The 17,818-nt window shown below is 35.6% G+C and overlaps 1 protein-coding gene and 1 long non-coding RNA gene across 2 annotated transcripts; one reads left to right on the top strand and one right to left on the bottom strand.

Moving 5' to 3' along the window:
* LOC109716968 lies at positions 576-5,230 on the top strand. The gene is made up of 3 exons (XR_002218089.1): positions 576-710; positions 4,109-4,195; positions 5,143-5,230. It is a non-coding gene; the product is annotated as an uncharacterized LOC109716968 (long non-coding RNA).
* LOC109716967 (probable protein ABIL5) lies at positions 5,809-11,281 on the bottom strand. The gene is made up of 8 exons (XM_020242596.1): positions 11,030-11,281; positions 10,800-10,882; positions 9,565-9,712; positions 9,235-9,334; positions 9,074-9,110; positions 8,861-8,985; positions 7,182-7,258; positions 5,809-6,184 (listed from the first exon to the last, which is right to left on the bottom strand). Exons 1-8 carry the CDS (start codon positions 11,174-11,176, stop codon positions 6,107-6,109), a joined length of 795 nt encoding a protein of 264 aa, XP_020098185.1. The 5' UTR covers positions 11,177-11,281; the 3' UTR covers positions 5,809-6,106.

The following is a 17,818-nucleotide window of genomic DNA, read 5'->3' as shown; positions in this document are numbered from 1 at the left end:
GGTCACCCAAGTAAACCCTGAAGTAAAAAGGAAATTAGGGTGATCCAACCATCTTAATTATTTTGCATTACTCAGATTTAATCTTTTTGTCTTTAATCTTATTGTATGTGTTTCCAATTATTGACCTAGTCTAATTTATTTGTTGGCCCAAGATACTTGAGAGAAGAAAGCGAAGTATCCGATTGGAATTGCAGGTAGAATGTGTTGTGTATGGTGAGAAACTATATTAGAAAAATATTTTGTTTGTTTCTGTAAATAATAACGCATTGTGCACAACCACTAATTCTTTTAAGGTATGCTAATCCCGTCAGAAAACAGAGAAGTACATCTCTACGTACTGTAGTTTCAATTTATTTTTGCCCAACAGAATTAGCGAGGTGGTAATATATATTTATAGACACGTTTTTTACTAGATCAATCTTCTGGGTAATATGGTATCAGAGTCAATTCTAAATTTCTTCATTCTGTGAGGTTGTGAGTTTAATCCCCACCTTCAACACCTACCTATTAATTCGGTAATATATATTCCTGGACATGTTTCCTACTAGATAAATCTTTTAGATACGCTAGGAAAATCTCAACACCAAATGGTTCGTACTACATAGATCTTTTGGGTACGCTAGGCAATCCTCAAAATCTCAATACCAAATGGGCCCGAGAAGGAAGGAAATTTGTTTCCTACTTGATAGATCTTTTGGGTAATACATGAGGTTTTTTTCCAAACCTGCTGTGATTTCCTTGTTTATAAACATTTATGCCCATTTTCATTACTTAATTAAGAGAAAATTTGGCGTGTTTGGCGGTAAAGGTTTGTGAGAGACCAGCATCTTCATAATCCACTTTGATTAATGTAAAATTTCCATAATCTCTCCGGATATTGGCTTCAAAGTTGAACATCGTAAATCACTTGTGTTCTTCACTTTCTCTCTCTTTATTGACTCTTTTTTGTGCCAACATCCTATGAATTTAGGTTTCTATAGACGGTCTGCGATAAGAAAGCCAATGGAGTTGTGTAACAACTAGAGATTCTCACACTTGAAATTGCTAGGAAAGTGAATATGCATATCTAAGGTTGGTAGTGTCAGCAACATATGCTTTAGGGGTCCCCAACCTCTGCAGGTGAATTCATTTTGGTCCCCAATCTTTTTGCTTACTGCAGTTCGATCCCTAACAATTGCATGCAATTGCAATCTTATTTCCTAGCCTGATTTAATGGAATTTAAGAGAAAGAATATGTAAGATTGCAACTGCAAATGTTAGCGGCCCAGTTGTGAAAATTTTAAGGTTGACAGATGTTGATGTAACACATGATACCATGCGAAAATTACCGTATGTTGAAGCCTTATATATGGTCTTTGTTAATAACAACTCATTAATTCTATTTAAGCTTATGGTCCTTTGGAAATCGCGAGTTATATCCTCGATTTTATGAGTAAGAGGTCATGAGAATCAATCAGGAGACTAGAACATGTATGAACATACATACTTCTAGTAAGCATAAATGGAGATTGTGTGCAGCTGTAAAAGGTGGCCTTTTGTTTGCACTCCTACATGTAAAAATGTATGAATGATTGTCCTCATATGGAGTCGCTAAATTGTACCGATAACCTTTCGGTACAGTGAAGAATTTACACTACTAGCTAACTGATTGCTTGACATTATTACCTTTGAGAAATAGTGTCTGTTAATGAAGAAAACAAAATCGATAGCGACTATGAACATTTGTCGAGCTGAACAATCCACTGTAACTCTATAAAATTCCAGCGACTTTTCATACTTATCTTGAGAAACTGATGAGAGTTCCAGTCATGTAGATTAGATTCAAATCGATGGCTTTAAATTTTCGCTATTCCAGTTACATATGTATCTGATTGATCTTTTCTTTACAGGTTACTGAAAGATGTAAAATACTGCAAGCAAATGACTTGTTGATCTGGAGAATGTTATAGAGAGATAGGCCCTGTTGATTCTTTCTTTAGTAGCATGTAGTTGTCAGTTAATAAATTCCTTTATTGGCTTTTTCCTTCACCATAACATAGGTAGAAAAACCAATCAATTCAATGATTTTGCTTCCTAGTTAGTCCTAATTCTTTCCGGATTCAAATCATTAAAAGGGGCTAGACTTTGGAAATTTTGAATGTGCTCACCGGAATGCTTGATTAAACTGTTGAACTATTTACCCATGTCAACTAGAAATGTCCAAAATACTTGATTTTCTGTACCTGCCCTGAACTCTATCTGAATCCGATATGAACCCGTTTAAAAGTGGATAGTATATGGGTAAGAAAAATTACCCATTGAAGTTTCGGCTATAGATCTGGATGCCTTATATCCATACCCGATTCAGATCCGACTTAGACCCATCCTTTGGTTGGTAGGGCCCAGAATCGTTTTCATATCCGGACCTGGACCCAAACTCGGACCTAGACCCGAACCTGGTAAAATACTCGACTGTTAAGTTAAAACAAATAAAAAAAAACTTGATACTTATTTTTTCACTGTAATGTTTCAAATTTATCTTGCATCTGTTTTAACTATATTGTAGTAGGTACATGTGTTTTCGACTTATGATATATATTATGTTGACTAGTTTTATGTATTTCACGCAATTATGTTATATGTGTTTAGATTTATCGATATAATTTTAATTTTTTTGTTGTTGTATGAGTTTAAGTGGTGATTTTACATATTTTAGAGTAATTGATACATGAGTAACTATTGCAAATTTCATATTTTTATTTGAACTTATCATACAATAAATACTTGTGTTTTATGCCATGGATATACATATGAATATATGCATTCAATTCATACCCGATCTTAAGTGGGTAGTATATGAGTAGTTACTACCGTGATCCATACCTGATGGGTACATTAGTAACTTAAATACCAAGACCGAAAACCCACCCGAAGTTGAATGGATAAGGTACGTTTTTTTTCCTACCTATTTCTTTTTAAGGTATGGGTATAGTGTATTAACTATTCAGATTCGATCCGGTCCACGACATATCTTATATCGACCATTAGCAAAACGGTGTAAAAGAGAGTTGATATATCCAATCAACAGTGTAAAATTGCAAGTAAATCTCTAATATCAGATTAGATATTTCTGCCACAGAAGGGAACAAAGATTGGATAGTCCTTTCTCTCCCCCAACACATAGCCACACTGTTGAGTGGCTAAGAGAGTTGTGGAATTAGTTAGGTGAGGAATGGTAGATGAGGAATGATAACATGCAGGTTTTTTAAGAAAGCTACAAAACAGAGCCATGCATGGAGCATTACTATTGTTCTTTTGTTCTTTCCCCGATGATTAACTCCTTGATCTTTCCTCTCTTGTGCTCCTTTTCCATGCCCCTTTTTAGTACAATTTCACTCATGCATTGAGGAAAAGAGAAGAGGTGAATTGTTGACAAATCCACTGGATTTAACATTCTTAGTCATCAGATATGACGCCCCAACTTCCCAAGCGTTATCCATCCTAGGATTACTCTAATCCTAACACGCTTAACTCTATTAACCTCTTGGGACTAGTTACGGCCCAAAATACTATAGCCGGGTTAAGAATTTTAGCCTTATTATTTCTTATATGTAGGACTATCTAGAATCTCACATTCTTTCCCTCTTTAAGCCCTAACGTGCTCGTCAGGTTCAGACTCACAAGCATCATGCGGTATCAAATTCGTCTCGCTAGTCTTAACCGACCTTGTGGGACAATTGCGGTTTACCTACAACAGTTATCAGCATGAGAGTTTCGCTCTCTCCGCTGTATAACCTGGATTAGCGGAGACTCATCTCACACTTCCGACTAGTAATTGTCTCTGATACTAACTGGGACGCCCTGCTTTCTAAGGGTCATCCATCTTAGGACTACTGTAGTTCTAGCACCCTTAACTCTCTTAACCTGAGTCTAGCCACCGTCTAAAATGTTGTAGCGGGTTAAGAGTTTTAGCCTTATTATATCTCATATATGTACCATCTGGAGCCTCACATCAAAATGTTGACATGTTATCCTTAATACTCTTATCTTGTAGCAATCTAACTCTTAAGACCTTATTAATGCCCATAATCCTAACTCGACTGACCTTGAGTTGTTTCAAATCTGGCAGAGGAAAAGTTGAAGAATGTATGAGCCGCCACAAGAGAAAATGTGATTAATCTCCATGATCGATAAACTGTGAGACGACAAGATACGAGTAAGTAATTACGTGCCATTATCCACTTAGGCCAAAAAGTAGAGTATATGGTGTTAAGATTATTTTCTTAATAAGTAGAACTGAGAGTGTGATTGTGTATCAAGATAAGTTTGCTTAATGCAGGCTACTCCTACATCCTTTTGAGATTGGTAGGTGGTTGAACGGTAGTTTCGAGTAGATCTTTCTCAAAACGCAGAGAACGCCAACATTATGAAGTTGATGGTCAAATTTCTATGAGCACCGCAGAATAAGATCTTAATTGCGACACCTAGCTTTTCAAGAAGTCATCCATCTTAGAACAACTCTAGCTCTGGAATGTTACATTCTCTCTCTCTCTCTCTCTGTCTTAAAGTTCTCGTCAGACTCAAGTATACTCGCTACAAATACTAGGCGATATAAGACTCATATCGTTAGTTTTAGCCGTTCTTGTGGGAAGCCGCGCTCTACCCACGACAATCGTTAGTTGGGGTTGTCAATTGGAGAGTCGTGCTTTATTCAGTCGTCAGTCGAGACTCTTCCGACGGGTAATCGACTCTTAAACCAACTGTGACGCCCCGCTTCCCAGTGGATCATCCATCCTAAAATTATTCTAGCTCTGACACGCTTAACCATCTTATCTTTTTGGATCCAACTACCTCCCAAGATGATATAGCCAAGTTAAAAGATTTAACCATATTATATTTTATATATAAGACTATTCTAAATTATAAGGTGTCACAATAATAATATCAATATATTTTTTCTACCCAAAAGAAAAGAAGATAATGTCATGTAATATGCTGATATTGCTACTTGGTGGATGAATTTTTGCTTAAAGACTTAGTCCCTCAACTTGCCCTTTATACTGAGTCAAAATTCACTAGCTGCAAGCCTGTAACAACATTTATTGACACTTTTTGGTAAAATGACCATTTTAAGGCACTGAAATATATGTTGTCATTTTGTAGGAACAGGAGTAATATGGTTATTTCTACAGGAAATACTCAAAACTTGCAATGATGATGTCACTGCAATATGAGAGAGAGAGAGAGAAAAAAAAAAAGCTAAATTGCATTTTCACTTTGCTAGATTGAGCTAATTTAGAGGAGACAATTTAAATTAAACATCTTCTTTGTTTTACTCTTTTTCATGATAATCCACTACAGTATGCAAGAGTAGATGAAAATGTTGCATCTTTCTCAGCTCTTGTCATAATAAAATGTACTGCATTGAGGTTTTATCCTTCATCACTAGCAGCTTACTCAAGCCACAAAATTTGTTCATTCTTGGGAAACTTACTGTGCAGCTATGAAATTTGCAATTATAAGTGAATGTTCAATTAAAGAATACAATAACAGAAAATAGTTGGGTTAAAAAGATAAACAGGCCATTTTTATCGCAAAATAGAATATAAGGTTAAAAAACTACAATTGAAGCATAAATTAAAGATCGTTTCAAAAGAGGGAGGTTTTGTAAATATAAATAAAAATTCTATCAGTTTTGATTAATTTACTGGTGTTTTCAATACTTTATATTCAACGCTCTTCCTTATGTCTGTACTAGTAATCTTTTTTAATAGACCTGAGACTTAAATACTTTAAAAGGGAGGAAATTAAATAAGACTAAGAGTCAGCTAAGATTCGAACACAGGATTTGTTGCTCTAATACAAAATAACCAATTATTCCAAAAGCTTGAGAGCATTGTGTTTTCTAATATTTTACATTCAATCATGTTACTTCCTAGTTCCTACATAGCCAGATTCCATGGTTATGTCATCATATGGGTAATATAATAAGTTGGCATCCAAGGATCATCATAAACAATCTCTTTCTTTGAACCATTTGAAGATTCAAGTCCAAATAGTGCAAATGCAGGTTCTCAGGTTGTGATAAAGAGATCTAAACATCATGGCCTCCTAATAATGCTTGGTTTCATGTCTTTCTTTTTCTCATCCTGAGAAATGACAAGAGATTCTTCTTTTTGTGTCCACCTCCCAGTAGATGAAAATCCTGCAGGAATAATCAAACAATCACTATCTCATTTCCTTATTCTTATTGAATATTCAAAGAAAAAGGCAGTAAATTGTTCAAGTCTAAACATTGCATGAAGAAAATGAATGGCTAGTATCTTAAGAGCACTATCAATCTTGTTATAGTTTTGTTTCGGCGCGCTTGTAGGAGCAAGTAGTTATATTCTCATACCAAATCCTTTTTTGCTTATTTATTTGTTGAGCATATCAACTTAGAAAAAATTCAAAAAAATCATCTAAATTTCAAACAATTATTTTGGAATTTTTACTCATAAAATCATGCCCATTTCAAGAAATTTTGCATTATATAAAAAATTCTCAAAGACGGTATAGAAAAATGAGAATTCCAAATAAAACTGGGAATCTATATTGGTCGCTGCGTGCTTTTATATTATTTTTATACAGTACATCTATGGATGAAACTTGTGGGTGGGACATTACAAACTCTCTCCGTTTAAATCCTGACCCTCTCGTCAGATCCAAATCCGATCATAGATGCGCCGCACAGTGCTTAGCTCTCACACCTCCGATCGCTATTCGGCTCTAGTATCAAATGTAACAGGCCGACCCGCTAGCAATAATAATCCATTGGGCCCAAATCACTAACCCAAAATGTTTAAGCCTAGTTATTATTATTATTAAGGTGCGAGAACCCATATATTCCTAATCAGAATCTCTTTTTCATCCGATATGAAACTATTGGGGCATTACAAATGAACCCTATTAATGAAATATTGAGGTCTCTACCCAAAAACTTGGTTCTTCTTCTTCTACTTTTAGTTAAAGAAATTCTACAACTTGAGAAAGGGAATTCATTTGAAAATTTACATATTCCGCATAATCGTCTGTTATTAACGTAACATCCATAATTTCTTTCTGTATTGATCTTTGGGGTACCGATCACTCGATCAGCATAATCTTCTTGATTTGAAAATTGTAAATAATTAAAGGTGTTTGAATTAAAGATCAGTTATTACCTCTAACTTCAGACCAAATGATTTCGCTAGCATTGAAGAGCTATCGCGGTCGGCGAGCGCCATACCAACCTTTCTCCCTGAAAAAAAAAATAAACAAACAAATAAATAAAATAATAGATGTAGAAATGTAACTTGAGCCAAAAATAGATTGCCAAAAATAATAGATGTACAAATCTAACTTGAGCCAAAAATTAGAATTTAAAGGTTTAAATGTTGAGTAAAAGCAAAATTTCCAAAAATCAGCACTAAATTCATCATAATCATTAATATTCACGATATAAATTTAGTAAACTCGACGAGTTTTCTCAAATATTATTGAATTTGCCAAAGTTAAAGATTAAACTGGAAAACCAGCTTTCTATTTTTTTTTCTTTTTTCCAGATCAGCTTTTAGTTTCGTCAAATTCCAACATGCAAATGCATAATTGGTTAAAAAAGAGAACATGGAGAGAATTTCTATGGCAAAGAAGATTTTCGGCTGTGCCATCAACATAAGGCCCAGGTTTCATTCGTACAATCCAGTGGCGAATCTAAAAGTTTTCTCTCACGGGATCAATATATAAGGGATAAAAAATATACAAAAAAAAAAAAAAAGTGAACTAATCGTTAGTATTCTTTTTGCCTAAGATTTTTTTTTTATTAACTTTTTTAACTTTTTTGCTATTGCTAAGAAATAAAAGTTAGCGGGTCATCGGCCCGCTATAGCATTCTTGTCTAATATAAAAATTTATTGAACTCCACCTGGGGTCAACTTGAATCCCAAAGTGGAGTTAATTTATACAGAAAAAAGCCCAACTAAAAGATTTTTCTCAACTGGCCCAAAAAATAGGATATTTTGCATCATCCTCGGGATCCCACTGAGATATATATGCATCCGCCATGGGTACAATCAATATATTCCAACCAATTTCCTAGTCAATAATTCCTACATGTACCGACTGTCCCTATAGCAAATGGCAAAGGGCTTGGTGGTTGGTACCCGAGATCCAAGTTCGAATCCTAGTTGACTCACATTTCCAGCTAAGTTTATTTCTAAATGAAATAAACGAAGCGGGTAGCGTGCTACCTATCTCTNTAAAAAAAAAATAAAAAAAAAAAAAAAATTCCTACATGTACTTAAATTTTATTGTGATTCACCATTGAAGTATTAAGTTTCATCGAGTTAAGTTTTTATTAGGAAAAGAATCCTCGACATCTTATGCCTGTAAAAAGTCTTGAGTTCAGATATGAGTTGGAATGTTAAATACAAATTACTAAAGGCTACTCTCTAACATTGAGACCACCATTTCTTCTCACAAAAGCTCAGCATTTCGTGCTAACTCTAAGGCCTTCTTAGATGTCACAATAGGATATCCAATAATAACTTATTCACTACAAACATTTTCTAGTATAATTGATATTTGCTCTTTGAGAAATCTTAGTATTTATGATTTAGTAAATAACATATTTTACATATGAGATGACTTATTTTATTCTAAAAAAATATAACTTGAATGCGGAATATAATATTTATTCTAGACATTTGATCATAGTTCTCATCTACCAAATATTATATGCTACTTAACTAAAGTAGAAGGATATGCCGAACAGAATATGCAGATATGCATGCATCTAAACAAGTTCTAAAGGAAGAACTATTCGATGATTTGGCCACAGATATTATCTTCCTAGTTTCCATACCAGAACTTGATCGAGGAATACGGGGTTTGGCAAAGGCAACAGCGGCAGATGCCAGCTGATTATCTGCTAGCTTTAATCGGTCATCCTTCTTGTATGGGTTCTTGAGAGGTATTAAATCCTCATTCCTGCCAATGAAGATAAATTTGGACTGAAACATAGAAAGTAGAAAAAAAAAAACTTTTAAAAAAGGTTTGAAAGGCAACAAATTCAAACCTGGAGTAGCTGTTTTGTCTTTCAGTTCTCTGAGCTGCTGCTCATTGAAAAAAAAAAAAAAAAAAAAGATTCAGCGGATACGAAGTTCAACGAATATTCAACTACGGTAACAGATTCTTGAAGAATTTATATGTTTACATTACTCAAGGGGAGAGGTTTACACTGCGAGACATAACGCCTGTGATGTTGCGGTAACTTGGCGGTCCATTGGAGAGTCGATAGTTCTACAGCAACAGCATTTTGTTGGCATATCGAAAGCCTCTGATATGTGGGTATACAAAAGAATTAGCACAAGATCAAATCTCTGTAGCATTCATTCTAAATCGTTCAAAGGTTCTGTAAAATTTTAAAGATGTACATAATGCGGACATTGAGTTCGTAAAAAAATATTCTCTATAAGTGTCGCTTGTTCTTAAGTGATAGTTTGGTAATACATTAACATTACATAGATCAAATGATATTACTGTAATGACAGAAACTTTTTAACTGACCTGTTTCAGAGAGTCGATCTTATGTTCGGTCTGCACAATTTCAGTGTTGTCACACAGTCGATCATCGAGCTTTGATGAGACAGTCCCTAGATGATCGATCACCGCTACAATCGCGTCACATACATAGCTCTTCGTGCTCTCCAAGATTCTTCGCGGAGCAAGAAAATGCCATATTAGCTCTTAGTGCGTTTAGCCAAATGTCGTCATATTTTTTTATTCCCATTGGATTACTAAGAATCTTTAAAAGATAGCGCGAACCAAACGCACCCTTAAGTCAATCGCATCACACCACTTAGACGATCACTTGCGTAGAAACCATATATGTCAAGTTATGTTTGAAAGCCATTAACTCGATCGCCGCACACGACTTAGACAACAATTTAATAGGGGGTTCTCGGCCCATCCCAAGCCCATATAAGCCCAAATTAAGTTGTGACATATCTAATGAATCCATTCAATCTAAAAGGTTAACCCTATTCTAGGCCCACTAGTGTATATCAACTTGCTACTCTCTTATTAATTATGAGATGTGAGATTATTCCATTGTCTTTTTTATTTGAAATGATCTTAGCTGGAAATATAAAGTAACTAGTTTTCGAATGTAGAACTTCAGGTGCCGACCATCAAACCCTTTGTCACTAACACTAAAGATTAGTAGATACCAGATTATTCATAGGGTTAATTGCACATAACTCCCTGTAAACATATTGAATAGCAGATATATCCGTACAAAGTTTTGAACTTTTAATTTTTCATATTTATCTCTACAAAAGACCTACAGTTTTTAAATATGTCCCTGCTGTAAGGATCCGTTAAAAAAGTGTAGTTAATCAAGGTGTAAAATTCTAAACACTGATTAGTGAATGAGGTAAATTGAACTTTTTATTGCTCTTATAGTATTTGTGATGGTAGAAAGAAAGATGATGACCATTGAAGATTTTTGAAAGAACGTTTTTGCATAATTCTAACAGTAGGGATTTTTGAAAGAATATATTTGTGATGGCAAAAATATCATTATTTTTACTTATCTTCTGTTAAAAAATAAACAATGCTCTAACAGTAACAAACCAAAAGAATAAATACGAATGTCATTGGACTTTTGCATGAATAAATATGAAAAGTTAAATTTTGTAGGAATATATTTATTATTCGATATGTTTACAGGGAGCTGTATGAAATTAACCCCTTATTCATATATGAGCTATTTACAATCAGAAGTAAAGAGTTGGGCTCACATCTTTTTCCGCTCAGCCTTTAGAAATGCATCCTCGCAGTAGTCTGCAGCCGTGTGGAGTTGTGAGCGCAAGTCCTTCAATTCCTGCAGGCATGCATTCCGAGTTCTTATGTTTGCAACATAATTTGAATCCAACATGCAGCGAATGAGATGAAGAAGAAGATAGAGAAAGGAAAGAACTAATTAAGATGAGAGAGGTTGGAAGTTGATGATGATGAGCTGGAACTGAACTCTGAGGGCATTGTTGAAGCGCTGATCTGCACCAGTTTGGGCATCTGGGTGTTGCAGGGATGGGGATTTTGGGAGTGGCATTTTGGCAATTGGGCCACTACTTGATGGAATATTGCTCTTCTCCTTTTCTTTCTCCACCTCCTCCATTAATGTGGTCTGTTCTTGGTTTGTAATATATACAAGAAGAAGAAGAAGATGATGATGGTGATGGTGATGGTGATGGTGAGAGAGAGTGATGGTGTGGGAATGTATTCTGTGAGAGAGAAGCAGGGAAAAAGAAGATGGGGGAAGGGGAGATGGGGACAGAGGGAAGGTGACAAGAAGAGATAGTGTAAGTGGGTCTCGTGATCTCTCTCTCTCTATCTATCTGATCTCTCACATTCCCATGAAGGTAAAACAAAATCACTTTTGGTTGGGTTCAGAAACAATTTTTGCATGATTACTTTGTGTTGTTGTATCACAAGTGTACTGTTTTAGGTTCCCTTGGTTGGTTTGGAGTATAAGCGAGGATAACAAAAATTACTCTCCACTATTCTACCAAATAGAATGATTATTTGCCGAAATATTTTATTCCGGTTAAAGCTTACTATTTTCGGCTACTCCGGAATAGCTTGGAATTTACTATTCCACCATTTTGTAGAATACTGTTATTCCAATATTTAATTTTAAACTTTATTAAAATTATAAATTAAATTAAAACTAAATTATATAAATATAATATATTATATATTATAATATATTATTTTTATTATAAAATTATTAATTGTACTATATTAATACATATTATTTATATTTAATGTCACGTCCCGGATTACTCGTTTCTCCAGGCACGTCGACAAATTCGCCGTATACAAAGGAATTTCTCCTGTATACGAAGCAATAGCTGTACCTGTACATATAATCATACAAAACTATAACCAGTAGTATAGAGCTGCTAACAGAACTACAAATATATATAAATAACATCGGGTTCATTATAGATACATAATCTACAGATATAATAACCCTCGCTCCAGCGAGGAACTAACATCAGTATGTACATGACCCAAAAATTCAAAACTACTTGTAGCTGGTACTCCTCTAGCAGCAACAAAACTGGAAGCGATGTAGCTCGCGGCTCCCTTTCCACGATTAGAATCAGCAACAGCAGCAACTGAAGAAGGAGGCTCTGCAAAAAGGGGTCAACAACTGGGTGTGAGAACTACTGCAAAAAGAAGTAGTCCTCAGTGGGTACCGCTACGACCTCAACGGCTCACCCACTAAGTCTACAGAAGTATGCTCAATGATAGTAAGGAAAGCTGGAAATCTCTATAGCTATATGCCATTATACTATCACGATCCAACACTAACTATCTGTAGAAGAAAATATGCAATTTCTGACCTAATCTCACTAGGGACTATGAACACATCCGTCCCGCCTGCTGAAGCTACACTAACTATCACCACGCTGGGTCGTCAGTGGAGAACAAGTCCAAATAGGACACAACGACAACAACGCAACAGCACAAAGCCCGACTTCGAAGTGGCACTCGTGGGCGCTACCCAACCGAGTATGCAAGCGTATCTCTGCCAAGCTCAATCAGGCTCTCACAGGCTTTAATCAAAGCAGAAGGGTCTAACTGGTCTAATAATTATAATAAACATACCCTCGGCACAATCTGATGCAAAAACAGCAAACTGGGTCCACCGTCAACCACAACGGTACCCAACAGTCCGGAACAGTCTATACACTACTGTAAAAATATACTCGGCATCCCAGCACGAGCGTAAATTTATTTTACACTATTCTGGATATCCACCGCCTATAAACTGCGACGATACAAACAAACTACAGCTCCTAAAATTAAATCTGATAATTTTTAGAAAAATGACAGTGTAGAAGTTATGATTTTCTCCTAAGTCAAATTCAAGTCCAACATGTACAATTTGTTTAAACCAATAACTAGGCTCCAAATTCAGATTTCAAAGAACATACAAATTCACGAATTCGAGTTATTAAACATGATATACAAAATCCAATAATACATGCTGTCAACTGAGGCTTAGGAGGAAATCCGAAAATTCCAGTAATTTAACTTCAACCCACCTCAAAAGCTAATCCAACGACGGCAAGAACTCGCCTGACCTCCAACGGCGCTACTACAACGAACGCACGCTGGAACGGCTCACTGGCGCAACGTCGACGTTGATCCGAGCTCCAACAGCGACCACCTCCTCGAGTGCGATCAAAAACCAGAGGGAGAGAGAGAACAGCAAGCTAAAACCCCTTCTCTATGCTCTCTGCATGTATAAGAAGGCTTAGGAGGCATCGGTTTGAATGATACATCAAAAGACCAAAAGGCCCCTCACCTACCCTGGAGTACCGGTACCAGACCGATGCCGTACCGGTACCCGCATCAACAATCGCAACCCGAGAGCAACAGTCAAAAAAATCTATACAGGGGTACCTGTACTCCCATGTGTAGTACCGGTACGTAGCACAGAAATCTGCACTTTGCAGATTTCAATGTCAAAACTCTGCTCTCGCGTCGCGCTGAGTCCGTTTTGGGCCATTTTGCGCCGAAACGACTCGGACTTGTCCCGACACTCTTCAGATGTGTCGACAAGCCTCAGGTGTTGAAATCACACAGGCTGCAGTACACCAGGGATACTAGATCCTCCATTATAATAAATTATATTTATATATTATAATAAATTATTTTTATTAAATTTAAGTTTAAGTATAATTTTTAAAAAAATTTATAAAGTTATTAATANGGAGGCATCGGTTTGAATGATACATCAAAAGACCAAAAGGCCCCTCACCTACCCTGGAGTACCGGTACCAGACCGATGCCGTACCGGTACCCGCATCAACAATCGCAACCCGAGAGCAACAGTCAAAAAAATCTATACAGGGGTACCTGTACTCCCATGTGTAGTACCGGTACGTAGCACAGAAATCTGCACTTTGCAGATTTCAATGTCAAAACTCTGCTCTCGCGCGCACTGAGTCCGTTTTGCGTCCATTTTGCGCCAAAACGATTCGGACTTGTCCCGACACTCTTCAGATGTGTCGACGAGCCTCAGATACTGAAATCTCACGGCTGCATAACACCAGGGGTACCACATCTAAATATTATAATAAATTATATTTATATATTATAATAAATTATTTTTATTAAATTTAAGTTTAAGTATAATTTTTAAAAAAATTTATAAAGTTATTAATAATAAAAAATTTATAAATTTATTAAAAAATTATTTTTATCAAATTTATAAATTTATTATAATAAATTATTTTTATAATTGTCCCACCTTATTCTTATTTTAAAATTTTAAATTTATTTTAAATTTCAAAATTTGAAATTAAATTTTAAATTTAAATCTCAAATTTAAATTCAAAATTTTACATTTTAATTTAAATTTGATATTTTAAATTTTTTAAATTTAAATTTTGATCTTTATATTTTTCAAATTTAATTTTTATCTTAATTTAAAGTTGAAAAATTTAAAATTTAAAAATTTAAATTAAATTTGAGATTTCAAATTTAAATTTTAATTCAATATTTTAATTTTAAAGTTAAAATTTAAATTTTAAAAATATAAATAGAAAATTTAAAAATTCAAATTCAAATTCAAATATAATCAAAGGGTAATATCACTATTTTTTATTTATAAGTACCCATTATCCTTCTTATTTTATCTTCTCTATCAAAACGCTATTTTTTTTTATTTCCGATAACAACTTAATTTTCATCCAAACGCAAAATTGATCTAATTCTTGCTTATACCTGAATTTATACCTATTCCTGAAATAGACAGTTCTTACTCATACTCGAACCAAACAATACCTTAATTTTCTCTTTTTAGGTAGGATTTCTCATTCGAAAGTTGTTGAATATGACAATGATTTTTAGGTAGGGGTGTTGATAGGGGGTGTAGCCCGGCATGGTCCACATTAGCCGGGCCGAATCGGGCTAGGGGTCGGCCTGGTTCCAAATTCGGATCGGCCTGTGCCAGGCAGAGCTACTAAGTCTTCGGCCAAGCACGACCCTAGGGGGCCGGAAGGCAAGAGCCGTGCCGAGCTGACCCGTGCTCCAGGTCAGCCCTTTAAAGTTTTTATCTTTTTATTTTTTTAAAAAAAATATAAACAATTTAAAATATAAATAATAAATTATTTCTATTTAAATTAATATTTTGATTAAAAAATTTAAATTTACAAAAATGATCATAAAATAACAATTTTTTAATTATTTTAGAAATATATAAATTTTTATTATTTTTTTAAAAAAGAAATTGAGATAGTTTTTGGTCTAATGGACCAAACTTGTTTGTTTAGTCCATTGGACCAAAAGTCTCCTCCCAAGGTCCGGCAGACCTTGGGAGGATAGCTACAGAAGCTCAGATTCCAAGGCCCAAGGAATGTTGACTTGGGCCATAGGTTTTGGGCCGTGCTGGCCCAGTCTAAGTAGGCCGTGTCATGCCAGGCCACGAGCCTCCCTTTGGCTCGGCCCGGCATTGTCTGTGTCCGTTTCGGGCCGTGTCGTGCCGTGCCGTGCCGTGCTCGGCCATTAGGCCCAAGGGGAGAGGCCCAGGACGGCCTGAAGCTTGGGCCGGGCCGGCACCACGCTGTAGCCCAGCCGAGGTTGTGCCTGGCCAGGCGGCCCGACCCATTTTACATTCATAGGTGTCAACGAGCCGCATAAGCGACTAGGCGAGCTAGCTTATTAAAAAATCGAGCCAAAAAATTCAGCTCGTATTCAATTCATTATTAACAAACTGAACACGAGCTATCTCACGAGCAACAAGTTAAAAAGATTAGAAATAATATATGTAAAACATTAATTTATAAGATCTTACCGATTAGACTTTGATCTAATGGTTGACACTTTACATATGAATAGACTTTTTATAATTAAGTTGGACTTTATATTAAAGTTAGACTATGAATCAAATAATAAAAATTAGTATTTTATATAAATAAAATTTTATATATATATATATATNGAGAGAGGGATTGGGATTCGAAAGGGGGGAAATCTTTAAGATGGAGAGGTGTGCTGGGATTCAGCGGATTCGCCGGGAGATGGCGTGCTTTAATATTAATTTTTAATTTTTTTATGCGGTTATAACGACTCAAATAGGAAGGAAAGGAGAGACCCGAGAGAGAGAGAGAGAGAGTCAGAGAGAGAGGAGGCTAGAGAAGATTCCGACTGTGAACGGTGACATGTGGTGGTTTAAGTAGAGCCCTGAAAGAGAACAACACCTCCTAGTTTGAAATCGAATCGACACGAAAAGAGCCCTTCGGAAACGCGTTTATTCGAATTCGAGGCGAAGTGAAACGGGCATTTTCACTTGGGCCTCTTATTTGGGGCTCTTTAGCAATTAGGGCCCCATAAACAGCAGGGAGTACAAATAAATTAAAACTACTTGGGCTTTGGTGTTCTACGCTGTAGTACACCCATCAAGCATTAAAAACATGCCCTCAACAGTCTCTCGGGTGAGCATTGTGTACCGTCCTACTGATTTCTTATCTTCTGACTTCAATCCACAGATCACAATCTTTTTAGGCCGTAGATTGAGATTGGCGAATTTATGCTTTATATATATAATATATATATATATATATATATATATATATATATATATATATATATATATATATATATATATATATATATATATATATATATTTGCATGCCACTGTCACAGCCTAAAAATTCCACATCGGATAGAAATGTGAATGTTATTGGGTTTATAAGATACTTAGACACTAGTAATAATAACTGGGTTTAAGCATTTTGGGCCGGTGGTTGGACCCAATGAGTTATTGTTGCTAGTGGGCTAGGTCGTACATTTGGTATCAGAGCCAACACCAGCCGAAAATGTGTGGCGAGTCTCGACTGAGTCAGGGTCTGAAAGACAAGGTGATAGGTTACTGTATGACAAGGTGACCGACTATATCAGGGTCTGAATGACAAGGCTAGCGAGACATCTTGGGTTGTGTGTGCTTGGACTGACAAGGACGTCAGGGCAATAATCCACATCATCTGTGATTGGCCTGACGAGGACGTCAGGGCCATAATCCCATATCCGAATATCGGATAGGAATGACATCCAATAATCCCTCATCGGATAGGAATGGGCTTAAATATTTTGGGCCAGCGGTTAGACCCAACGAGTTATTATTGCTAGTGGACTGGATCGTTACAGCCACGCAAGTTTCCGCTATAATCCGAAATGTTACACAGCTAGTCTAGGGCGAAAAATATTTGGCTCAAAATTGGCCATAATCCAGAATGTTACACAGCTAGTCTAGGGCGAAAAATATTTGGCTCAAAATTGGCCATTAGATGACGCGCGAAGAGACATTGGTACTCAATATTATTAATCGTATCTACCAAATTAAAATTTTATAATAAATTATTATTATCAAATATTATGTGCACAATATACGTCTAATACAGCAGCACTAAATTTGGATGTCTGAAAATAAGAATTCTAAAATTAATGTCTGGCCATAAAAATTTATAAATCAAATAATGCTTTTTTTTTTGTCCTTTTTTTTCTGAGTCACTTGATATCTAAATAATAGATTTTTAAAATATTTTTTTTTTTTCGTTTACTAGTTAGACATTATAGTTTACATCTACAGGGATAAATCATACTATTTAAATGATTGATTATCCAATTAGGTGCAGCGTGTGGAGTGTACTTGTCCGGCCATATGAGAGCTCTCCACTATTTAAGCTACACCACCTTTTTTTTTTTATTATTATTTCGCAACATATATATATATATATATAT

Source organism: Ananas comosus, linkage group 11 (assembly GCF_001540865.1).
Source record: "Ananas comosus cultivar F153 linkage group 11, ASM154086v1, whole genome shotgun sequence".
NCBI lineage: Eukaryota > Viridiplantae > Streptophyta > Magnoliopsida > Poales > Bromeliaceae > Ananas > Ananas comosus.
This window is presented reverse-complemented; position numbering and strand designations above follow the sequence as displayed.

Bases quoted from the DNA above. Each gene is read 5' to 3' on its own strand.
- LOC109716967 (XM_020242596.1), bottom strand. From the start codon at position 11,176: ATGGAGGAGGTGGAGAAAGAAAAGGAGAAGAGCAATATTCCATCAAGT. The intron at 10,883-11,029 runs GTTCAGTTCCAG...GCATGCCTGCAG, and splicing joins GCTTCAACAATGCCCTCAGA to GAATTGAAGGACTTGCGCTC. The intron at 9,335-9,564 runs GTCAGTTAAAAA...CCCACATATCAG, and splicing joins AGATCGACTCTCTGAAACAG to AGGCTTTCGATATGCCAACA.